The sequence below is a fragment of the Labeo rohita genome, chromosome 24 (assembly GCF_022985175.1).
Source record: "Labeo rohita strain BAU-BD-2019 chromosome 24, IGBB_LRoh.1.0, whole genome shotgun sequence".
NCBI classification, from domain to species: Eukaryota; Metazoa; Chordata; class Actinopteri; order Cypriniformes; family Cyprinidae; genus Labeo; species Labeo rohita.
This window is the reverse complement of record NC_066892.1, coordinates 13,047,102-13,065,895: the sequence shown is the minus strand read 5'-3', so window position 1 is coordinate 13,065,895 and position 18,794 is coordinate 13,047,102. Positions and strand designations below refer to the sequence as shown.

The 18,794-nt window shown below is 32.8% G+C and overlaps 1 protein-coding gene across 1 annotated transcript in view; it reads right to left on the bottom strand.

The window, feature by feature from the left end:
* The window catches only part of ctnnd2a (catenin (cadherin-associated protein), delta 2a), a 394,266-nt gene that overhangs the window by 291,638 nt on the left and 83,834 nt on the right, over positions 1-18,794 (bottom strand). Inside the window, 1 exon segment of the mRNA XM_051098760.1 lies at positions 1,027-1,142. Coding sequence (XP_050954717.1) covers positions 1,027-1,142 — 116 coding nt within the window.

Below are 18,794 nucleotides of genomic sequence, written 5' to 3'. Positions count from 1 at the left end.
TAACTAAATAAATGAATAAATAAATGGATTAAGTGAATTAAAAACAATAAAAACCAAGTAATAATAATAATAATAATAATAATACTTACTAATACTGGTTTAATTAATTAATTACATTAATTAATTAATTAATTAAAATAATCGTAACATTAAATATTAGAATATTAAAATAATGATGACAATTATGATTATTGTTAATATTATTATTTATTCAGATACTGATTATAATAAAAAAGTAATATTAATAATAAAATAATACTGATTTAAAGAAATTTAAAAAATAATACAGTTTTATAAAATATAACAATAATGATGAGGACAATGATGATGATGAAGATGATTGCTGTTAATATTACTATTTATTCTATATTTATTAAAAAATATAAAATAATACTGGAATAAAATTAAATAAATAAATAATGATCATTATTATTTTTGCTAATATTGTTATTTATTTTATACTGATTATAATAAAGTTTCAATATTACATAGATAGATAGATAGATAGATAGATAGATAGATAGATAGATAGATAGATAGATAGACTCTTTAATTATATTATTATAAAAACAATAAAAGCCAAGTAAAATGTGTAAATCTGGGGCTCAGGTGGGGCTCTGTCATGCAGTAAATGTCAATGAGGTGCTCCAAGGCATGAGAAGAAACCTGTTCTTCTGATGTGGAAACTAGTTTAACCCGGGTGCCCTCATGTGACAGAATCACACGTGCACATGTAGGCAAACACATTAGCATTTACATCCGCAGATGGAAATCCACCAACATGGAGACCCACGCACACATGTACACTCTCTCTTTCACATACAAACTCACAGCGCTGTATGTAAATTACAGTGCGAGCTGAAATCGCATTAACTCCACTCTGACCCCCACACAAAGAAGTCAAGAATATTGTCAATGTTTCCTTAACCATACAATTACATCCTTCAGGCAGCATGGTCTCATTACAGAGACTTGTTGAAGCATTAGATAGCCCCTGCACACACCCACACAGTACATTAGCATTACCTGATACTGCTCATGCTGCCACCTGTCTCAGATCCCAGTTTGCATCGCTCCAGCTGAGTAGCCACTATCTGACGCTCCGCCTCCAGCTCTCGAGTTAATCTTTCAAACTGCAACTCCTGAGAAAAAAAGAGAAAGAGATGGTCAGTTAACAAACTCCCTTAGTGCCATTACTCAACATCACTTATACTACAAACCGGTGAAGATTGTACACAGTTGACAATAGCAGCTGAACTAATAATTGTCCATTTTCTGAGGAAAATATTGATTCTTAAATTTCAAGATCAGTCTTTTAGTCTATTTTGTTGTCTGTTGATGTATGAACACAGCTTCACTAAACATTGCTTGTAGTGTTCTTGCCATCCAGTAATCACATTAAGGTTTCAAATTCCCATCAAACTTATAAAATAAATGTGTTTTAATGTTCTTTAATGTGGCGTGACAGGTCGTTGTAGTCACCTCAGTTCAACTGAAATAAACATGAATGAACATCAAAAGATATGTTGAAATAAACAATAAAACTTACTGATATGTATCACGTCTCAAGCAACTGCTCAAGTAGTGTTTCAACCACAGAAAGATAGCAATAAAGAGCTAAATAATGTACAAAACTGTTACATTTACCTCAGAAAGGTAATTCATTGTGCATAGCTTGTAAGTAAACAGCATTTTAATCACAATCCAAACAAACATGCTACATGGCTCAAACCCCCCTTTTGCACTTATGGAGAACCAGAGTAGGGGGCATCAACCTACTCCCATGCCTACCAGAGGGATGGGTACGTGGGGCTAGCATCGCTCAAAAAGGCCCCCGGAGCTTGGTATTCATAGTTATGGAGAACCGTCCATTCCCAGAATAGGGGGATTCACCCTACTCCCATGTCCACTAGAGGGATGGGTACGTGGGGCTAGTATCGCTTAAAAAGGTCCCTGGAACTCAGCATTCATGGTTATGAAGAACCATCAATTCCCAGAGTAGGGGGTGTCACCCTACTCCCATGTACACTAGAGGGATGGGTACGTGGGGCTAGTATCGCTTAAAAAGGCCCCTGGAGCTCGGGATTCATGGTTATAGAGAACGGTCAATTACCAGAGTACAGGGTATCACCCTACTCCCATGCCCACCAGAGTGAAGGGGACATGGGGATGGCATCGCTCAAAAAGGCCACTGGAGCTCAGTTTTGATGGTTATGAAGAACCAGAGTAGGGGGCGTTAACCTACTCTTGTGCCTGCCAGAGTGAGGGTACATGGGGCTGGCATTGCTCAAAAAGGCACCTGGAGCTTAGCTTTCATGGTTATGGAGAACTGTCAAGTCCCAGAGTAGGAGGCATCAGCCTACTTCCATGCCCACCAGAGTGAAAGGGACGTGGGACTAGCATCGCTCAAAAAGGCCCCTGGAGCTCAGCATTCATGGTTATGGGGAACCGTCAATTCCCAGAGTACTGGGCGTCAACCTACTCCCATGCCCAACAGAGTGAAGGGGACGTGGGACTGGAGCTCAGCTTCATGATTATAGAAAAGTGTCCATTCCCAGAGTAGGGGGCGTCACCCTACTCCCATGCCCACCAGAGTGAAGGGGACATGTGGTGGCATCGCTCAAAAAGGGCCCTGGAGCCCAGCAGTCAATTCCCAAAGTAGGGGGCGTCCACCTCCATTTACAGTTGGTTTATTTGCCCATTTAAAGAATAATTGGTGTGATATTAATAGTTCTGAAAGTTCTCCCACCATTAGTCAGAAGAGTATGCAGTTAACAGGAATCTCCTATCAATTCACAATTAAGAAAAAAAAAAACAAGCAAAAAAACAACAATTACACCGTTTGCTGATTCAAACCGGTATATCGTCCAGCACTAATTAAACAGCAACTGAATATAATAGTTTGGATTCTGTTGTTAACATTAACCTTTAATATTATAGTAACGTACCAACAGACAGGGTTCTTTATTTATTTTGCATCTTCGGTTGAGAGATTTGTTTCCTTGAGAAAAAAAAATAACATGTCCTGTACCTGACACAGTGAATTAACTGATTCAAATGGATTCATACTGAATCAAATTTAGATTCGAATCTAATTGCTTGCGAATCAAGCTATAAGGAGTAAAAACGACCTCACTCACTTCTAGTTTCTAGATATGGCTCAGGTTCTTTCTTCAGTGCAGGTCTATGGGATCTGCTTCCCTGTTTTATTAGGTAAAAAATGTACATCTGACCATTTAGAAAGGAAAAAGAACAACTTCTGGACGATTTGAGACAACATACAGTGCTAATACTTGGAGTTTGGGGTTTGTTCAAATCCCTCATCCTATAAGCATAAAGCAAGAACTACTAATTACATTCAATATGTCATTTTATAATTTTCTACAGAGGGCACATTTTGTTCTCTCCTATAATTACACTGAGTTACAAACTTGTTTTAGATTAGATTAAACTCAAGTCCCATAGAGAAACTTCTGTAGAATTTGTGGAGCAGCGTGCGCTCCGGCTATAAATCAAACAGGCAGACCTCCGGCCAGCCCTGAGAGATGATAATCACCACTAACGCCCCAGCTGGGACAGAAAGTGCACCATCAGCACCAATAAAGGCCCATTCCATAACCGGACGGCACATATAATCACTTAGACAGCCGGCCCCAAGCTGCCCCCTCCAGGCAGCCAAGATTAGAGCCTGAAGCACCAGAAAACAGCCTCCAATTCTTCCAACGCACTCAGAGAAGGACAAAAGACCTGTGTGACACCCCAAAGTGTTTTATTCCTGCACATCAGGGTTGAGAAACAGTCCAGAACATGGAAATGAGGATAAAATAGGAACTCAGAAAACAATCAAACACTCCACAGCAGGAGTTCTTGTCACAGGTACCTGTTTTAATTACAGCTGGGCAGGAGAATCGATGGGGGTCTGATCCGTAACCACATGCATATGGGGTCGTACAATTGGAGACTTTATTGATCCGGCTCTGAAAGCCATTTGTGGACTGAATCAGATGACTGTGTGTCCCGCCAGGCCCTATTTCCAGACACCAAACAACAATTTATCCATTTTTATCCATTTTCGATTCCAAAACACCTCTCTTCATCCGCACTTAATCACAACCAACCAGCTCTCGGCCACCAAACAAGCTAGCAAACCACAAAAGTGCAACAAATTAAACTGCTTTCCTCTCTGTCTTGCTCGCTCGACTCTCTCTCTCCCTCACAGCGTTCACACTTCTCCCCTGAGATTTTTCGTTTCTCACATTTGCACAGTTCAAGACACTGACACATTAAAAGAGGATATGGACTGTGCAATGCATCCTGCCCACTGAGAGATACATCCTAAGTAATTAAATCTAAAGAAAGATGCCTTTGCACAGCCATGCTCTCCATTTAATAGAGCTAGTTTCAGATAAGTCAGAGCAATATGTTGAATAATAACAGTATATTTTCTTGGAGATAAAGCAACATTTTGAATATTGCTACGATTGTAATGTGCAACACTTTGCAACTGCGTTTTCTAATGATTGTGTTGTAAAATTAGTTTTGCATTCCCTCCTGTCTCATTGCATAGACATTTATGTCTTATGTCTCTTATTTAAAATTTAAAAACAGTTGAGTTGGCTTGTTCTTTTTGCGTAAATCCGTTTAAACTGGCTATATTAGTCATTTTGAAACTCTGAGTTAAGAGTTTTACGTCATCAGTGAAAAATATATTCATTGATGTACGAAACACCTAAGGGGACATGGTGATGGGAAAAAAAATCAGAATGCAATGACAGGAAGACTTTTGCATTTTTCTCATAAACATTTTGTGTTACCTTCACTCTCAAAAGAAAAAAAAACAACAACAAAATCTGTCACTGGGGTAGAACACTTTAAAAAGGTACACATATCAACCTTATTTACTCCTGCAGGGTGCATACAAGTACCTTAAAGAGATAAAAATAAAAATTCTGTTATTAGTTACTCACCCTCACGTCGTTCCAAACTCGTAGGGTCTTCGTTCATTTTCAAAACACAATTTAAGATATTTTTGATGAACTCCCGAGAGCTTTCTGACCCTGTATAGACAGCAACACAACTGACACGTTCAAGGCCCGGAAAGGTAGTAACGACATCGTTAAAATAGTCCATGTGACATCAATGGTTCAACCGTAATGTTATGAAGCTATGAGAATACTTTTTGTGCACAAAGAAAACTAAAAATAACTTTATTTAACAATTTCTTCTCTTCCCTGTTGACATGCGTACGTGTGGTCACAGAAAGCTCTCGGATTTCATCAAAAAAATCCTAATTTGTGTTCTGAAGATGAACAAAGGACTTACAGGTTTGGAACAACATGCGGGTGAGCAATTAATGACAAAATTATCATAATTTTTGGGTGAAATATCCCTTTAATGGTACATATTAATATCTAAAGTGTATAAATTAGTACCTTAATGGTACATATTTGTACCTTTCGAAAAGGAGCCACCCCAGTGACAGCTTTCATACTTTTGCCCTCTCTCTCTCTGAGGTTTTCTGAGAAAATTCAAATGTCTAAAGAAAGAGTGTTGTGCTAGCAATCTTTGTGTCTTCTTAAGAAAATGCAAACCTTCTTGAAAAAAAAAAAAATATATATATATATAAATATATATATATATATATATATATATATATATATATATATTCATGTAATAAATAAAAAAATATGATAAAATGTTTGTGTAATGTAATTGTATTATGTTTGAGGATGTAATGAAATATCTGTAAATTTTACAGAAAATGTACAATTTTACAGAAATTTTATGGAAAATGTTCTGCCAGGACATTATCTGGTTTTCCATGTGTTTTTTTTTTCTCCTTACAGTGCACAGTCCCTGTGTAACATATTTTGATCATTTAAATGATTATATGATTATGATTAAAGTTACATATATTTAGAAATTTAATTGTTTATATTACACAGAGATTACACAGAGACATAACAGATTATTCTATTGGTGCATTAAAATCAGTAAAAGTTAATTTAATTTAATTTAATTTAACAGTCTAAAAAAACTGTCCAAAAAAACAGATATTACCTCTAGCCTTAAAAAACCTGACTCTAATTGCATAAAAAATCTGTTTGGTTGCAAAGATGTTTCTTCTGACTGAAAAAAAAGAGTTGAAAAAAAAAAGAGTTTTAATACATTTAATTAAAAGTACATTTTGTCAGCGCCGATAGCTTTTTGAGCTGCGCACTAACATATGTCGTTGTGCTATGAGCATAAATGCTTAAAATTAATCTATATCAGATTTTATATCTGATTTTAATAAAAAATTGTAATATATTGTATTTTAATAAAATCCATGTATGGTTGATGTATGGTTTGTTAGGACAGGATGTCCATGATACAACTATTTGAAAATCTGTAATCAAAAAAAGGTTCAAAAAAATGAGAAAATCACCTTTAAAGTTGTCCAAATAAAGTTCTGAGCAATGCATAATACTAGTTTTGATATATTTACAGTAGGGAATTAGAAAATTTTGACCCAGACAATGTATTGTTGGCTACTGCTACAAATATACCCATGCTACTTATGAGAGGTTTTGTGGTCCACGGTCACACATATACTGTAGTGACTGCATTATCTTCAAAGGTAGCTTAAAGTAGATATTCTGGAGGAATAACACTATCAAACAAGGTGAACAGATGCCGCAAACCACTAGTAAAGAAGGTAAACCAGCAACACCTGTTGACTGGAGTTAAAAAAAAAATAACTGTGTGGAAATCCATTAAACACAAACTGCAAAAATGCAAATCTGAAAAAACTGACGGCTAAGTCTGACTGGAATCTACCAGTTAAATCAGTATAATTAAGTCTGGAAAGCCAATCAATAAGAATTAATGTTAATGAATGGGGTAGTTTTGCTGCAAATGAGAAACACAACAGATGTCTAAAAGGAAAAGAAACATGCAAGTTCAGTTCGAGTTAGTCTTACTACACTAGCAAAGCATATATAATACACCTAAAGTTCAGAAACTTCAAACTCACCCTTTAAATGAGACACATTTTCTTCCTTCCTCTCCCAGCGCAGATCAGGAAAAAATAGCTGTAGCTCGTCTCACACCACACACCCGCGCAATCGCTCGCAGAGATCAGTGTAAAGCCAACCCGTCGACCATCCTTCCACTTAGCTCTTCCCATTAGAGAAATTCCTCAACTCATTACAGGCGCGGCCGGTCTGCCAGCCGCAGCTTCCAAGCACCTCGCGCACAACACTGGCTCAGTCAGCCACAAAGGTCTCCATGGCAACAGAGGACCCAGCGCCCCCCTCTGGCATTATTTATGCAACGTTTCATCGCCGAAAGTCCCGCCCACCAGCCAGATTGCCAAACCGAGCGTCCCTCCAATCGCTCTGCCGTCTGCCCCTGTTCGCAGGACTATTTGTGCCCGGCACCTCAAAGACCGGGCGAGAATTTCGAGTGCCTTAGGGGCGAAACGCTAAATGCCTCTCTCCGCCATTCTTCCTCCATCCATCCATCCCTCGGCGCACTGAAAAAGCCTGAGAACTTTCACTGTCTGTTCCACATCAATACTAGCCTGGAAGTCAGCGTTCCTCAGAGAGACAGAACGATTTATCTAAAGCGCCGTGTCGGAATATGTTTAAATACAATGGAGACCCCGAGAGGCCGTGTGTATTATCGGAGAGAGGGATGCCAGAGCGTTTCGGCAGCCAAAACTTCTACCAGACATTCATTATTTATCGAAAGGACGCTATTTCACAGCATACAGCTAAATGACCTGTCGGGCTACGGTCAGAGTAAATGAGAAATGGTATTGCGTTTAACTAAACCAATCTAAGCATCATAAAAGCCAGGGTTTCAGAGGTTTTGTTGCTGCAGCAACAAGACGGGGAAAATAAAAAGAAGGAGAAATGTTGCTGACCGCCTGCTTTGTGTTCCCTCAATAGGGCTGGTCAGTGATGAAAGCTGATTGATAAAAGGTTACTCTCGCCATTCTCATGCATACCAAGTGCGCTGTCACCCTCTCTCTCGCCTAATAAGCTCCCCTCTTCCGTCTGATCTCTCCATCCTTACAGATGAGCTGGAGAAGACGGTCACGAAAGTTTCAGGCAAGCCACTGCTGAATGCAAAGGGAATGAGATGCTCTTCATTAGGGATTCACAATATATTGGTATTGAGGATTTTTCTTAATTCGTAGGGCAATATTTAATATTTAATTGTGAATGCTTACTCCTTTCATTTTTGCATTTAGATTACCATTGCTGCCTTTTAACACTCACCTAAAGGTAACCTTTAAAAAATACTAATAAACTTTATAATATGGCTAATTGTAATTTCAAAGGGAACATAAATGCTACTTTTAACATTTAAAGTGACTGGTTTTAGTGTTTCATTTTTATTCCATTTACACAAAAAAATATAGAATTTTCAGCCACAATATGAAAATATTTAAAATCTTTAGTGGCTCAAGCTACTTTTTATATATATTTAAATACACACTTGTATATATTTATGAAATATATGTAATATACATTAATGTATAATATAAATCATATACACACGTATTTTGTCATCAGAAACTTTTACTTTGGATCCGATTAATTGCAATTAATCGATTTGACAGCACTAATTATTATATTATATTATATTATATTATATTATATTATATTATATTATATTATATTATATTATTATAGTGCTGTCAAATCAATTAATCGTGATTAATCACATCTAAAATATAAGTTTCTGTTTACAAAATATTTGTGTGTACTGTTTATATATATTTAAATACACACTTGTGTATATTTATGAAATATATGTAATATACATTTATGTATAATATAAATCATATATACACATATTTTGTAGTCCCAATTTTGGATCCAATTAATTGCGATTAATCAGTTTGACAGCACTAATTATATTATATTATATTATATTATATTATATTATATTATATTATATTATTAATTATATAGATTATTTTATTTAGTTTATTGTATTATTTAATGTTTTTATAGATTAATCATGATTAATCACACATTTACATAATATGTGTGTATACTGTGTATATGTACAGATAAATACACACACGCATATATTTAATAAATATATGTAATACATACATATGAATAATATAAATCATATATACACATTATGTAATCACAAACTTTTATTTTGGATGCAATTAATCGATTTGACAGCACTAATAATTATATTATATTATATTATATTATATTATATTATATTATATTATATTATATTATATTATGTTATATTATTATATGCTGTCGAATCGATTAATCATGATTAAATCACATCCAAAATAAAAGTTTGTGTTTACATAATATGTGTGTTTACTGTGTGTATGTATATACAAATATACACATGCATATATTTAAGAAATACATGTAATATATATTTATGTATAATCTAAATCACAAACTTTTATTTTGGATGCGATTAATCATGATTGATTGATTTGACTAATTATTATATTATATTATATTATATTATATTATATTTCATTATATTTTATTATATTATATTATATTATATTATATTATATTATATTATATTATATTATATTATATTATATTATATTATATTATACCGTTTGGGGTCAGTAATGAATGAAATTAATACTTTTATTTGGCAAGGATGCATTAAATTGACCAAAAGTGAAATATATTTTTAAATATTACAAAAAAACAGTTTTTTAAACTTTCTATTCAACAAAGAATCCTTAAAAATACATCACATTTTCAATTAAAATATTAAGCAATGTTAACCTTTTTCAATATTGAGAATAAGAAATGTTTCTTAAGCGGCAAAAACAGCATATTAGAATGATTTCTGAAGGATCATGTGACACTGAAGACTGGAGTAATGATGCTGAAAATGTAGCTTTGCATCACAGTAATAAATTACATATTAAAATAGCAAATAGTTATTTTAAATTGTAATAAAATGTTACAGTATCACCATTTTTACTTCATATTTGAACAAATAAATGCAGCCTTGGTGAGCATAAGAGACATTCAAAAACACTGATACAGTGAACAAGACACTAAAACATGATCCTGAATCCACATTCAACTTCCTACAAAGGCACACAATCATTCTATGTACTTGACATCTCAGAAATAAATTGTTCTTGTGCAGTCCCCTTTTGTGATTCTGTACAGCGATGGTGTCGTTCGCACAGATCAGCTAAAGTACAGAGTATCCTATTCCAGCCCCTCGGGAAACCAGCTGTATCCCCCACGGAACGAACAATAGGTCATGTGATCTGAGGGCTGAGTGAACCCTTCCATCTCTCTCAGATGACCGTATCAGAGCAGGATGAGTCTTGAAGTTTAACCTGGTGTTCAGTCACACATTCAGTACTGAAGGATTGCCCTTGTCAGTCAACTTCATAGTTCTTGCCTTGAAAGCACCATTAATGACTCAGTTAATGGAGTTTTTTTCATTGATAGGAGTTAAAAAGCTTTTCTTTTCTTTTTTCTTTCTTTTCTTTTCTTTTTTTTTTTTTTTTTTACATTTTCACATTAACTTTAAATAATTTGAATGTCAAAACATGAATGACATTTAACAAAATATTGTGTATGAACAACAAAAAAGGAAATGGTATGTAAATGTATAAAAATAGGCAGATGCAATTATTCGCATCCAAAATAAAAGTTTTTGTATATTTGTATATTTATTATTACATTATTACATAAAGACATATATATATTTTTACTGATATAATCATTATATTTAAATGTATTAAATATATTAATCTAACATATATTTTTTTAAATATATCCATGCATGTGTGTATTTATATACATAATAAATAAACACAGTACACATACATATATTATGTAAACAAAAACTTTTATTTTGGATGCAATCAATCATGATTAATCGTTGCACACCACTAATGCAAATAAATATTGGCTGCTAAAAAAATCTAAAAAAAAATATGGTATGGTACAATCATATTTTGTACAATATGGCACAAGATATGATTGTCAATTTTAAAATTTACTAAAGACCTTGTCAATGGACATGATCTGTTTATAAATATTTTTAGTAAATTTAGAGAAATTATACATATTAGAGTTGAGTCAAAATATAAGACACTTACAAGGAATGCCAAAAATAAAATAAATAGAATAAAATAAAATAAATAACATTACATAAAAACATGAAATAATACAATAAACTATTAAAATAATAAAAGACAAAAAAATAAATAAAATAAAATAAATAAATATTTATTAAAATAAATGATAAAATATAAAATAGTAAAATAAAATTAATTTAACAAACAATAATAATAAAGTAAGTCTGTAAGTAAGCTTTTCTTGAATATATATATATATATATATATATATAAACGGCATCAGAAATGTGTATTTGTAATACATAAATTATGCCTTGTAATGCACCTTATAATGCATTGTATGATAAATAATAAAATAAAAAAATTAATAAAAATATTGAAATAAAATAAAATAACAATAAAAAACTAAATAAAACAAAAAATAATACAATAAAGTAAAATAAAATATAAAAATAAAGCAAAGTAAAAATGATAAAATATAAAAAATAAAATAAATGTAACTAATAAATAAATCCATACATACATACATAAATTGTTACGTTCCACGTGTGCTTTTGTGTATATTTCGTTTTTCTCATCACTTCCCCATCTCTCTGTATAATTTCTTACTCATTTCTAGGTCTGTGCTTATTGGCTGACCAGGCTGTCAGTCATCGTTATGACGCCATCATGTTGCCAATCCACTGATTTGCCGGCTGCATTTGAGGCCTCGAGCTCAGAGCGTGTTGGTGCGCCACGCCAGCGTACCTTGTGCTCCACGCGGTCAGCAGTCAGTCTTGTGTGTCTTTGAATGTTTAAAGTTTCCTGATTTTTCGAAGTAATGCTTTGTGCAGTGTACTTTGATTTATTTATAGGTTTGTTTTGGCTATTGACTTGTATCGAATCTAGAGTGAGATTTCTGTCCGTATGGCGTTAGAATCACATGCCAAGTTTAAAGTTAAGAATACACCTGGATTTCTGGGCGTTGAGTTAATCCTAAATGCCCTTTTTGACAACTCGAACAATTAGTCATCTGCCATGACTTTGCTTGTTTTTTGCTCCTTTGATTAGTTTAGTTTGTACGCTGTTAGTTTAGGTTTGTGTGTGTCACGCCACTGTTGTACTTCTGCTTTTTAGCTTAATTGAGTTTAGTTAGGGCGTCGTACACGCTGAAGATTTCGGTTTTCTTTTCTTGTTCTTTTTTTTTTCTAATTAGTTTAGAGGTTAGACGTAAGGCTGTTTTGTGTTGTTTATTTTCTTTGATTTGGGTGACACTCACATCTTTTTCTTTTGCTATTTGTATTAATATTTCTCTCTTTTCATTTATTTAATTGTACACTCATAACGCAACTTTTACCAAAGTAAATACCTTAAACGTACTCTGTTGTTGTGGTTGTCATCTTTTGATCTGCCTCACGCTCATCAGCTATTGTCTCACTTAAATGTTACGCTATCATCCCTTTTAAACATCAAACACGTAACATAAATAAAATACTTTTTGCGGTAAGTAAACTTTTTTTTTACTTGAAGCCTTTAATGCACCATAAATGTGTATTTTTAATGCATAAATTATGCCTTGTAATGCACCTTATAATGTACTGTATGATGAACAATAAAAAAATAAAATAAAATAAAATAAAATAAAATAAAATAAAACAAGGTAAAATAAAATATAAAAATATAAAAATAAAACAAAATAAAATAAAAAAATATTCATTAAAATAAAAAAAATTATTAATATATAATGCACCATAAATGTGTATTTTTAATGCATAAATTATGCCTTGTAATGCACCTTATAATGTACTGTATGATGAACAATAAAATAAAACAAAACAAAACAAAACAAAATAAAACAAAATAAAATAAAATAAAATAAAATAAAATAAAATAAAATAAAATAAAATAAAATAAAATAAAATAAAATAAAACATTTTGGTAAGTAAACTTTTTTTTTACTTAAAGTCTTTAAGTAAAATGCACCATAAATGTATTTTTAATGCATATATTATGCCTTGTCATGCATCTTATAATGCACTGTATGATGAATAATTATAATTTGTATTTATAATACATTATAACACTTATCTATTCATTGTTACATATACATAATAGTATTATCATATCATAAAATAAAATAAAATAATAATACTGAGTATTAGGATATAAAACTTTAAGGCAAGCAGGCTCTTTATAATTAACTTGACCTGAGTTCGCCTCATTTTCACTGCTTCAAGGTTTTTGAGTTGGTATGTGTTATGCAATACAAGCTTTGAAGAGTTACTATATCACCAAAGCGAATTCACTGGGAATAGTTGATAAACAGGAACATTACATAATGCGTGTAAAAGAGTTATGACTATGCTAATCTACAACTTCACTGCATATTATTACAGCACATAAAGAGGCATTTAACATTCATTTTGATACATACATTTCATGTCAACTTCCACTTGAGATAACAAAACACAATTTAACTGAGAAGTAAAAATAATAACACACATTTGCAACAGGAAACGAAAGCTGGAAACGTAAACCCAATTCCCAAAGGTGTTTCTTACCAATAAACAACATAATTCTCTACCTGTCTTCTGTTTTAAAACTGTGCTGTTTTGATTAAGGTATTCTCTGAGTGAGGTCACGTGATCCAATAATTACATTTCTGTTTACAGAAAGAAAAAAAGGAAAGACGTGAAAATGAAAAACGAAGAAAGATACATGAGAGAAAGAGAGAGAGGCAGACATCATCAGCATTCTGTGATGAATGGCCCAATTAAGTCAGTTCAAAAGAACGGCCTCTGTCTGTCACGTCTGCTCTTCAGTGAGACTAAGAATAGCCAATTTACCCCAACACATACATAAACAAACTACACTGGCCAAACAACCTTTCCCTTGTCACTGGAAAAAATACACTGTGCTTCTGAAAGAAACTCACTTAACCTTTACAGGCAGTGCTAAAGGAGCCGACGATGGATTAGACTCACTCGGGACCGCACGGGGAAATTTATCTTCTTGAAGTATCATGGGAATGATTATTGTTTAATGTGACAGGACGGACATAAATTAAGTCAGCAGATGATTGCAGGCTTCTGATAGCGAGAAACAAGTATAACGGTGTCTCACTCATTCATTACCCTCACTGTGAGTTGGGATTACAAAACGTCATATGGTTCAGTAAAGAGATTTGAGTCACATAGCTAAATAGTTATGACATCCACCAACATCTGAATAGAGCTATATGGTAAACAGGCTCACAGGCAGTGACAAACACTAAAATACTGGACAATACTGATACAAGTATATGTATTTTCATGCTATGGTTGAAAACTTATAAGTGGCTGATGCTAAAATTCTGTTATTTCGTGTAAATATGTTAACAGCAAAAACTAAAATCAATCTTTTTTAATGCTACAAGCGAATTTAGGCATGACAACATTATAACACACAATATGAAAAATCAATTTTTCATGAAAATTAATTTTGAGATTTGATACAGATTATATTTAGCTGTGTTATTAAATTATTAGTACATCTAGATTAACTTTAAGTGAGCGTTAGTTTACACCAAATCTAAGAATAGGAAAAATAAGCATTAAATTAACAAAGAAAATGCATAATAATAACTAAATAAAACAGCAACCAATAAACAATACGGTACAATATTATTTCATAATTATTTAAATTTTAAAATCTAATAAAGAATGGACACATATCATCAAAAAAAAAAAAAAAAAAGAATATATATATATATATATATATATATATATAATTTATGATGATATGATGGTCATTAAATTGTATATATGTTACATATTTCAGCTAAAACAAAATTGTTTAGATACCTGAAAATTAATTTAAAAAAAGAGAAAAAATATACATTTTTTGTGAACATTTTAATATATTTTTAAAACAAATAATTTGATATACTATAAAATATATAAATATAATATATTATTTTTATAATTTTTTAAAATAAGTAATTTTATTTATATATGTTTTTAGTGCATTTAGAGTAAATATAATGATATGTATATTAAATTGTATATATCTCACACACTTCAGCTGACCCAAAAGTATTTAGATACTTGAAAATTAATTTGAAAAAAAGAGAAAAAATTATATAGACATTTTTGGTAAATATTTGAATATTTTTTTAAATATTAAAAAAAAATAATAATAATTGTATATATTATAAAATATATAAACACAATATATTATATTTTATAGAATTTGAATATAGGTGTGACATTTTTCGTGAATATTTTTTTAAATAATGGTTTAAACAAATAATTTTATTTCTAGATGTTTTTGTGCATTTAAAGTAAATATGATTACATGTATATTTAATTGTATATATCTAACATATTTCAGCTGACTTAAAAGTATTTAGATACTTGAAATAAAAAAAATAAAGTAAAAGAAAAAATATATAAATTAAATTAAATTATGATTTTATATATATATATATGTGTGTGTGTGTGTGTGTGTGTGTGTATGAAGTTAGACTCAATCAGTTCATAAAGTTCATTAAAAAGGAAAAGTAAAGAGAAAATAAAATAAAAGAAATATATACATAAAAAATAAAACTGTAAAATATACACTAAAATGTTAAGACAGGGAATTCTATTAACTGCGTTCATAGTTAATTTTAGTTACTGTGATTATATCTGTGGTTAATCTGACATCTGTTTGAACTTGAGCAAAACTGACTTAATACATCTGCTAAAATCACCTTCACAAAAAATTAAAAATACAATGGCTCAGAAAAGTTATTTTCTAAAGTATAAAAGCTCTAGAATCATGTGTTTGCACATTTGTTAAACAATGCAAGACATCCAGTCATTTGTATTTGTGGCTACAGTCCAAATACTTTCAGAGGCCACTGTCTGTAGCTCTATTATATACAGTATATACTTATCGATATTCCATCGGCCACCCTGATCTCTAGACGGGTCATTGATCGCCCCATATTGTCAACTACTGCTAACGGCGACAAATGTGCTAACGGTTGCACCACCAAGGTCACATACACACAGTAGCAAAAATATCAGCATTTCTAAAAATCCCTTTTCCCTTTAAAAAAAAAGTTCACGCTCTTATGAGGTTAGACTACTGGCACAACAAAACAGCACCTTGAAATGTCAGCGCCTAAATGCCAACTCACAGTTGCGCTTCTGTGCTTTAGCATTGAACACTTCAGTAACTTCTGGCTGGTTGAATCCGTTCACCCTGATTTAGTTCCACATCAGACTTAAATTCATTGATCTTTAGAGACATTTGTTTTCATATACTGAGCCCCGGAAAGGCAGGCTCTCAGTCTCTGTCTGGAGACAGAGGCAGCGTTGCTCAACACGTTCAGCGAAACTCAAGAAAAAGCAAAAGGTCAGCTGAAACGACAGAGAAAACAATATAACCGTCACTGGAGAGAAATCCCTTCTTTCCAGCACCTTTACTCTTCTGGTGCGCTGAGCAGGTAAAAATGTAAAGAACAGTCCGGCACGTGCTCTCTTAAGGGTGGAGAGAGTGACAGGTTCAGAAAGTGAGCTCTGGAATAAATGAAAATATCTGAAATGAGATATTTGATGTGCATCGCTGGGCTTTGAAGAAGGGGGTTCAAAAAGTCAGTCCTTGACAAAACTTTATTATGTGTGGGAATAAAAAAAAAGTTGAAGATTGCGATAAGGTGTCTATTTCAAACATCTGGCAAGCACACATAGGTGTTCATTTGGGAGGGCAGTCAGTTCACGTTTAAGTGGGAATTTTGCTCCATAATTACATTGTCTGCATCTGTGCAATTATACTCTTAGCTTGTTCAATGTTTGGTCAAACAGAAATAATTGAATGTATGTTTTGCTTTATGATGTTTCCCACTCTTATAGACTTATTCCAAATGGTGGTCGATGTTCTTTCTTCCGAAGAAATCATTCAGATAAAAATAAATGAATATATGAGCAATATCACACAAGTAGCAGTGCAATATGGCTGTCTTTCAGCACACCTGTGAATGAGAGTGTGATATTGCATTTATAAAAAAAAAATGATGGTACAAGTGTGTAAATAAAAAAAAGAGAGAACAACGGATTCAAATCACAGTTTGACAGTTTAACAGCTGAGCCCAAGCCTCCGTTACTAATTCTAAAACATCACTTTAGAACTAGTAACAAAGGAACATTGAGTTGCTTTATTGAAAGCTTATTGTATTACTGTATTAAAAGCTCACTGTATTATGAGAGAGAGATGGAGTGAGCAAGTATGATTACCTGCATTCACTCTTCAGCTCAATCTCATATTCACAATAAAACATTAGTTTGTCCGCTGAGGAAAGCGATATCTTTGTCGTACTATCCTTTCATTTGTTAAGGGTGATTTTGACAGTGCTGCTCAATGCATTTGTTGGTTGCATCTTACAAGGTGTTATTAAAAATAACTTCCTTGTGTTCAACCCTGTTTCAGTCTTTTTCAATATAAAAGTCTCTACTGCTGATTCACTCACAAAAACTGTCTCTCATAGCTGTCTAATGGCGGAACAATGTAACTAAAATCACCATTGCGAACACACACACTGTTTCCCAATACTAAATATTACCATTAAACACTGCTATTATTTATATAGAATATTATTTATTGAATAATAACAACAGCCATCATAAAAGTTGCTACGCAATTCACTTAAAAGCACAAAGGCAGTGCTTTGATATACAGCATTAAAGTTATATAAAATATAACTCAGCCAAAACTATTTGCTCTGGAACAAATAATTGATTAATCAGACCAAAGACTGTCCATTAGATTTACTCAAAACAAATTATATCTCATTTTTAACCTCTATAGAGACATCAGAGTCAGCGGATAATTCCAGAAGCTCTGGCTGAGGTAAGGCTGCTCTTGGCGGGTTCATGAATGCTGAATGGCCGCTGACACCTTTGAGCTCACATCTCCAAAAACACTGAAGAGAATTTTCATAAAAACGTCATCTTTATTAACAAACTTCATGTTTGAAATCTAAACAACTATATTCACACTTAAAAACTCCATTCCATTTAAAACTACATTCCGTGACACAAAACAGTGAATTTGGTCATCCACCAGACTGCAAGCGGAGTGATACAAATAGTGAAAAGGTTGGAGTTCTGTTATCACTAGAATATTGCACCTCTGGAAAAGGCTCTCATCCAATCAGATTTAAGAATCAGAAATAACCATTGTAAATAATATTATGTAATCTTAATATAGTGAAAATGCATTAGAAAATTTGTGTTAAACACTAAAGGAACTGTATGTTGTTGTTATTTTTTTTACTGTGCTAAAGCAAAAAAACACAAAAACAAAAAAAAACATGTTTGCAGATATTTATGAAAGTTCACATAATGCTACAGCCTGTTACTCCTTCCATGTCAGAGTGTCTGTTTTTATTTTGTTTTGTTTTGTGTGATTTACCCAACAGTACACCTCAGGTTGCCAGCTGGTGGGAAAACCAGTGTATTGCAACAATGGAAGCCAGCAAAAACTGGGTCAACAGATTCTACCTGACTTCGGCATCCATCTAAAAACTCAAACTTAGAGTTTAAGGTTCATCACCTTCCATAATTACTTGCCCTCGTTCTTTTTGTCCTCAATCTGGCAACCTGCGCCAGTTTTGTTGGTCAAAATAGTGATAGTGATATATAATAATTAGGGATGCACAATATTGGATTTTTTGCCGATATCTCATATA